The sequence below is a fragment of the Penaeus vannamei genome, chromosome 40 (assembly GCF_042767895.1).
Source record: "Penaeus vannamei isolate JL-2024 chromosome 40, ASM4276789v1, whole genome shotgun sequence".
Taxonomy (NCBI): Eukaryota; Metazoa; Arthropoda; class Malacostraca; order Decapoda; family Penaeidae; genus Penaeus; species Penaeus vannamei.
The window spans coordinates 19,842,260-19,849,759 of record NC_091588.1 but is presented as its reverse complement, the minus strand read 5'-3'; the positions used below and the strand labels follow the sequence as shown (position 1 = coordinate 19,849,759).

General features: G+C 36.3%; 1 protein-coding gene across 2 annotated transcripts in view; it reads left to right on the top strand.

Annotated features, from left to right (window-relative positions):
- Ykt6 (YKT6 v-SNARE) overlaps positions 1-7,500 on the top strand; it is a 15,280-nt gene that overhangs the window by 6,668 nt on the left and 1,112 nt on the right. For both annotated transcript variants that reach the window (XM_070117246.1, XM_027378344.2), the window contains exons 3-5: positions 1,570-1,670; positions 2,180-2,350; positions 5,356-7,500. The exon at positions 5,356-7,500 is cut by the window's right edge and continues 1,112 nt beyond it. In XM_070117246.1, coding sequence (XP_069973347.1) covers positions 1,570-1,670; positions 2,180-2,350; positions 5,356-5,493 — 410 coding nt within the window. In that variant the 3' untranslated portion in view covers positions 5,494-7,500. The remainder of the gene's footprint in view (positions 1-1,569; positions 1,671-2,179; positions 2,351-5,355) is intronic.

Sequence of the window (7,500 nt, the reverse complement as noted above, 5' to 3'; positions counted from 1 at the left end):
ATTTGGGGTTTGCTGGGCCTCTGCTTCGGTTTGTATGTGTGGCCAACTGGGCTTGCCTTTGGGACCTTTTGCAAACCTAGCAGATGGGTAGCATCCATCACACTGCACCAGGTGAATGATTAATCTGCTTAACCCCTTGGATCCAGAGGCTTCACTGCCCACACATTGCCCAAAATATGGGTATAAAGCTTACTTGAGCGGCCAGTCTGACGAGTGTGTAATTTGTATGCTGAGCTCACATGAACACTCGTGTACAGTGACAAGACTTCATGCCTCCCCTTTGCAATGTTATATTCTCACTTTCTACATAAGCATCATGATTTTTTTTTTTTTTTTTTTTTTTTTTTTTTTTTTTTTTTTTTGCCATTTTCCAATGTGTATATTTGTCATTTGATTTGCTTTATCCATATGGTAATAGACTGTTTTCCTTCTGTAATACAACTTATATTGCTGGTAACGGTGGGTAGGAATAGGATCCTGAGCCTGTAAATGTAAGGCTTCCTGGAGCCCAGGGACCATTTTTTCTTCTACTTCTTCTAAATTAGACCTACATAAGTTCAGTTATAGATTTTAAAAGCCCCCATAATAGCTCATGAAAAAAAATGCTTTGCTCACCAACCCTTCATCCTTGAAAAAGCTGAAATGATGCCCCAGTCTTCCAGTCATGGCTCACGGATGGAAATAATGCAGAAGCCCCTTCCCAAATGCCAAACGAGTAATCACCCTCCAAGAACTGTCTGTACTCATGGCAAGTCATTACCCTCACCTTGGCCTTCAGCCCAGATTTTCATGACATCAAGTTCCCATCATCCCAGCCCTCAACCAGATTTTCCCATGAGGACATGTTCACACCACCCACCCCACAAACCAGATTTTTTCATGACTCGATAGTCACTCTATTCGAGTCATAGGGGCTAAAATCACCCTTTATATAAAGCAATAGTCAATCGTAAAATTACACATCTCATTCTGCCTCAGGCAATGCCCCAGGGCATGTTGGCTAGAGGGTACCTTATAAAGAACAGCATAAGATGTAATGCATGCATCATTGTAACATGTGAATGACCTGTCACCTGGAGCTGCTCCCAAGTTGGCCATGATGGGAATGACCTTCACCCAGAATAGAAGCGGGGCTTCCATGTTGGCATTGGGGGGAACCCGCCCTCCCTGCAATCTGATTGGCCACCCCGTGTGCCCCCACAATGGTCATCTGACTAACTGTACAGCAAACATCATAGTATTCTGTGTGTTTGCGTACCACTTCGTAAAAGAACACCCAGCAGATTGAATGTGGCCAAGAAAAGCAAGATGAAAACATGAACAATGTGTCTGTACAATGTGAATATTGAAGTGGGCAGCCTCATTTTTTTTTTTTGTTACTTTTGGGCAACCCCCCCAGATTTATTGTGCTCCCACCAGAAAATTCTCTGGACCCGGCCCTTACCCAGAACCGCAATTAAGTCAACCATGATGGGAATCACACATCATCTGGAGGCTATGGATTATATCCTTTGCTCAGATTGTTACTGATTTCTCTGTCATATAATAACACTTTTTTCCCATTTGCAGAGTATATGTGCCATGTGTATGTGAGGGCAGATAACCTGGCAGGCGTCGTCATATCAGACCATGAGTACCAGTACAGAGTGGCGCATAACATGATAAACAAGGTTAGTAACAAAGAGTATTATCATTATTATTTGATTTAGTGTTTTGTTTAAAGACAGATTTAAAGGCCTCTTTTTATATTCTTTATTTATGTTATTGAATAGTTTAGTGCAAGATTTGCTATTTTTTATGTTGAATTACTCTATTAGAATGGTAGCATCAGATGAATTTTGTTGATTTTAGATTTTTTTTTTTTTCCTACCCATTGCTGTTGTGGATTGTTGACTATGATTTTGGGCTATTGTGCTTATGCATTGATGGCTTCACTTGTGCTTTGTCACCAAGGAGTCAATCAATAGTTCAACCCATCTCACCTGTATTCCCATTAATTTTTGGAAATATTTTATTTATGATTCATTTCCATTTGTTAATAGAATTAAAATAACCATAATATCAATAATGATGGCAAAAGTATTGATATCAATAGTTTCAGAGATCCACACACTGCTTTTTTCACCCAACTCCCCCTCTCCCTCTCATTCTCCATGTATTAATTCTGTGTGTCTTGCAGGTGCTAGATGATTTTGCTGCTAAAGTTCCTGCCCATCTGTGGCCTAGCACAGAGGAGTCGGCAATTCCCTATTCAGAGCTGCCAGCTACCCTCACCCGCTGGCAAAACCCAAGGGAGGCCGATGCACTCACTCGTGTACAAGAGGAAGTTGAGGAAACTAAGATCATTTTGGTAAGTCGATTCCCCCTCCCCCCTCTTCTTCGGTACGTAATGTGGCCCACAGTTTTTTCCTGAACAATCCACAAAAAATTAATGTGTTAGATCTATCATAGCCTAAGGCCGTGTAATAACCCGATTTTTGAATTTCCTTTTGGGGGGGGGGGACTGGTTCACATAGAGAACTATTTTTTGTCTGTTTTTTTCAGTATTTAAAAAATTATATTTTTTTATTAGGGTCAAAATTTAAAAATCGGACTATTACACGGCCTCAGGGCTCCGAGGCTCTAGCGAAAGCAAGAAACTGCATTTGAATTACACAAAAATTACAAGCCCCATTACATACAGAAGGTCATGAAAACTAAGAACAGAAATACAGCGTATTATATTTTGGCAGCTTGCCAAAGTTCGTTATCTCTGTTATTTTTCGCTGATCACTGCGTGATCACTGGGTGTTTCTAATTTTCGAGGAGTGTCATATGTTCATAAACACACACACATAGAGAAAACAAAAATTAATCATCCTTATTTAGTAGGCCTACATTCACTCTTATGTCTAAAGGAATAAAATATATTAGTTACCCTACAAGCTGTTTTCTTCGATAATTGTCAATATTAGTAGATTGCAAAGGGAAACGAGTGTAGCATTGTTGATTAGCCATTTGCACCCATTATCTTTAATAAGAAGTACATAAAATCATGCAGACACCTAGGTGTGGTGGGATACTTGTGAATTTATGGTACCTAAAACCTACGGTAACATCTAAATGTATTATTTTTTATCAGAAATGCACAAAACAGATGCGATAGCTCTTTCAACTCTAGACAAAGACTGCGCATAAAATCGAGATCAAAATTCCATATAGTTTTTATTTCAGAGCAAGTATTACTGAGTACTATCATCTTCAATATGAAATAATCAGTATCTCGCTTATACATCCGAAGTTCAAAAATCTGATTATTTGGTGACCTTCATAATGAAGTCCTCTTCAGAGCAATAACGACCAATTTCATCAATGACCAATTTCACAAATCAAATCAAATTTACCGATGCCATAATGTACCGACCTTTGAGCGAAATGTAGTGGAAATATTTCAATCCTTAATTATAATGCTATTTTCAAACATTAGTGCTTTGTAAGTGATATACCTACAGATTACTCTGGAACCTACAACATATTACCAGGGAGTCTTGATAGAAGCATATTTCGTGTATAAAAGGACACAAAACTTACATTATTTTTTAGATATATTTCACAAAATCTTTCGTCATTCTTTTCCTGATATTGGTATAAAAGTGTTCCTTGAACATTCACAAACTCATATCTATGCACAATGCCATAATCAAATGCCGTATGCAGGATTGCAGCAAACAGAAGTCCACATAGGTGTACCTGGGTGCTCGTTAGGGACATGCCTCCCCAGGTGTTCAGCAGGTCTCGCGTCGTCTGCAAGACAACAAGCCATAGCAGGCGTTTAATACTCGTTTGGTAGTTTCCTCATCCATGTACCTATATTATATGCTAGCTAACTCAATTTGACCCCATGTCCCCCCCTCCTCAGGGACAGTCCCCTTAAGGTGATACTTGACTCCTTTGGGCTAAAATTCTTGTAATGTTAAACCCAGTCAGAAATCTTTAGACCTATAACAACATACTATATATGAAATGCTCAAAATAATCTTAGCAATGGTTGTGGAAGGCAACAGTGCACTTGTAACAAGTATGACCTGTTGCACCATCTTTAGCTTCCTTTTCCTAATGTACTTTGCTTGTTGATGTAGAGTAAGGGAAGACGGTGATTAGTGAAGTAGTCTCCACTTCACTATTGACTGAGCTAGGGTTTGCTCATCTTGTTTCTTCCATTTGTTCTACATTCAAGAAACTTCAGTGGCTATTTCTCAAAACTAGTTTGTGGAACAGAGAAATTGTGATATTTACTTAGAAATTTAGAACAAGGTTAAGCTTATTGGAGTGAATGAATGACTAGTCTTCGAATTCCTAGCATGTAAAGTACTTGTAGTATATAGGGAATAAGTGGATAGCAGGGCAGATTTAGGGATGATGTGCAATAGTTATACTACCTGCATGTCATCAGTTTACATAACATATAACTATTTATAGCCCAAATCTCAAATATATTGGGCAAATGTTATGGCTGCTACATGCCTTGGAGTTCTCTTAAAAGTGAATATAGTCATGACAGAAAGTTTATACTCATGCATAAGAAGAAAATGAGGCTGTAGCTATAAAGTTTTAGTTCTTAATTCGTAATATTTTTTTTAGTACTGCTTCAGATTATAGATCCCAAATATCACCTTAAATAGTCATCTTCAAATTTCTGGAAGTTCTGGAAGATCTTGTGACTTACTAAGTCTCTCACATCTCATATCTCAAGAGACAATAAAAATAAAACCTTTTCATAACATTATTTTTTATTTTTTATGGTACCAACATAGCCCAATCTGAGAGTTTTTTCCTAATTGATTTCAATGTCTGCATAGTCCAAGAATTACAAAGGGGCAACAACATTTTCTCCACATTGTCTTTGGTTCTGAAAATGCCAAAAACTATTTTCCATAAAGCCATACAAAAATGGGGATTTGGCTGAGAGCTAGTGCTGGTACAGTCATAAAACTCCTTGCTTATACAGCACATGGTCATTTTCCTAATGGGTGGTTAAGCCAATGCCGATAGGACGGCTTGTGTATACATGCCAAGGCCATCAATAATAGTAATAAAAGAAAAAACAAAATTTCCCTGAAAACTCAAGGAAAGGGGAGTCATGTTGGTTTACTAATTGATTCCTTGATTTTGCCATTGTGGGGCCATCTTTTGTGTAACTACATTTAATAAAGCAATATTACTGTGGACATTACATGTTCTTGACAGCTTTGGATCAATTATGAAGTTTCATTTTGAGTAATATTGAACTGAATTTTTTTGTTTCAGAATATTTAAAGTCTAATTTAAAAAATGGAACCACACCATTTTAAATAAAAAATACACTCATTTCTGCAGCACAACACCATTGAGGCTGTGCTAGAGCGAGGGGAGAAGCTGGACGACCTGGTCAACAAATCAGAGATGCTCAGCCTGCAGTCGAAAACCTTCTACAAGACCGCCCGGAAAACCAACTCTTGTTGTAGCTTTGGATAACGGGTTGCTGCAGCAGGAGCCATGTGGACAGTGCAGGTCCGAGAGTTGCACTCACTGCAGAGGCCATTGACCAGTTACCATCCTGTGTGCATGTGTCTGTCTGCGTCTGTGTCTGTACATCTGTCTGACTTAGAGCTAAAGGCAGAGTTTAATGTCCAAAGTGTCTCAAATTGCTAACAGGAATTTTTTATAGACTGTTCAGAGATAGTGCTGCAATGCTGAAAATCTTGAATGTCAGCATATGAAAGGAAAAAAAAATGTATATCCAAACAGTATTTTTGGGAAAGACAGAATTCACATATCACACATGCACATACAAGTACACAAATTTTAACATTTATTTATGCTCACACTAAAGTGCACACTTACATAAAAGCACACTTCCATATACATTCACACATACACATAAACATACACATACATGTACACATACACATATACATACACATACACAAATACATGTACAGTTAGGCCTACACATGTACAGGTACACACACATGTGTGGGGACATGCAATTGTGTGTGCACACAAACACACAAGTACACACAAGCACACACATATGCACATAAACACACTGGCACAAATACACACATTCATGTGTGTGCATTTGTGTAGATGTTTGATGGATGGATGGATAGATATATATCTGTGTGGATGTGGTCACATATGTTCATTACTGTGTAATAGTGTATTTGATAATTTTTCTGTTTATCTTTTTTTTTTCTCGCTTTGGATATTTTATTTTTATTTCACATTTTTTATATTTTATTAAGATATGGAGTGGAATAGAAGTTGAATTACATTTTAAACCAAAAATAATGAAGTTTAGTTACTCTTTTTATATATAAAATAATTATCTGTGTTGGATGGAAATTATGACTAAATTAAAAATAGAGATGCAAAATATCCTGTGCATTTTTTCTTTCTTTTTAAAATCATAGCCGTATGGAAGTAAGACCTTTTTGTGTTCCTAAGATTTTCTTTTTCCTTTTTCTTCTTTTTTTTCAAAGATAAAAAGGCAAATCATATGATTATAATTTTGTTGTTGTTATTGTGCAGGATTTTTATATAATTTAAGATTAGATTTTTATTTATCCTTATACAGATATATGCTCTTTTGCTCAGGATTATATATGGAATGTTCTAATAGTCATAATACATAAAGTTAATAAAATAATAAACTATAACTGTGCTCTGTGCTTATTTTCTAAACTTTCTATTTTTTTCCAGATTTTGTATATTTTTTTCATATTTTGAATATGATGAGTTCCACATGTGTTTACTACTCAGTAGTCAAATTATGATCTTATATGCAATCTTCTTAAATCTTTTTTTAGGAAACAATGAATGATATATGCTGGTCTTGAACAGGACAGGTAGAAAGGGAATTTGTGCTCATTACATGCTATATGCAGTTGTTACTCATGCCAGTAGTATAAAACAGGTGTAGAAATATTTATTTGAATGCAGCAAAGGCTTAAAAAGCATGAGGGTATTATTATGTCAAATTTAGTTTTATAGTGTGATGATTAATTGATGATATATGTAGTATTTTCAGTGGAAGCTGTTTGATTACAAACAGATTTCTTAGAAAAAGGTGGACATTTACGTGATGGCATTCAACACTTGCAGATAGCTGCTTGCACTATATACATGTGAACAATTTTTTTTCTATCTCTCTCCTAAACAATATCTTTGTCTTTTCTGTTTAGATATGAAATGAAATGTAAATAAATGTCTTTTCTAAAAAGTGAAGAATGTAAAAGGGTAAAGAACAAAGAATACATTTATAAACTGGAATGTCTCCAAGTTTGCTGTAAAGTTGTCTGTAAAATCAATGTGTATGTGTTATGTGTTTTATCAATATTGCTTTAAGTGTTAGATATGTAATGCTATTTGTTTCTGAGTGAGCTGTTATAGGAAAGGTGCAGCATTTGACTATAGAGTACATTAATTCCAATAACTGCTAAGTCACAGTATAATTGTGTGTGTAATAAACGATAGATA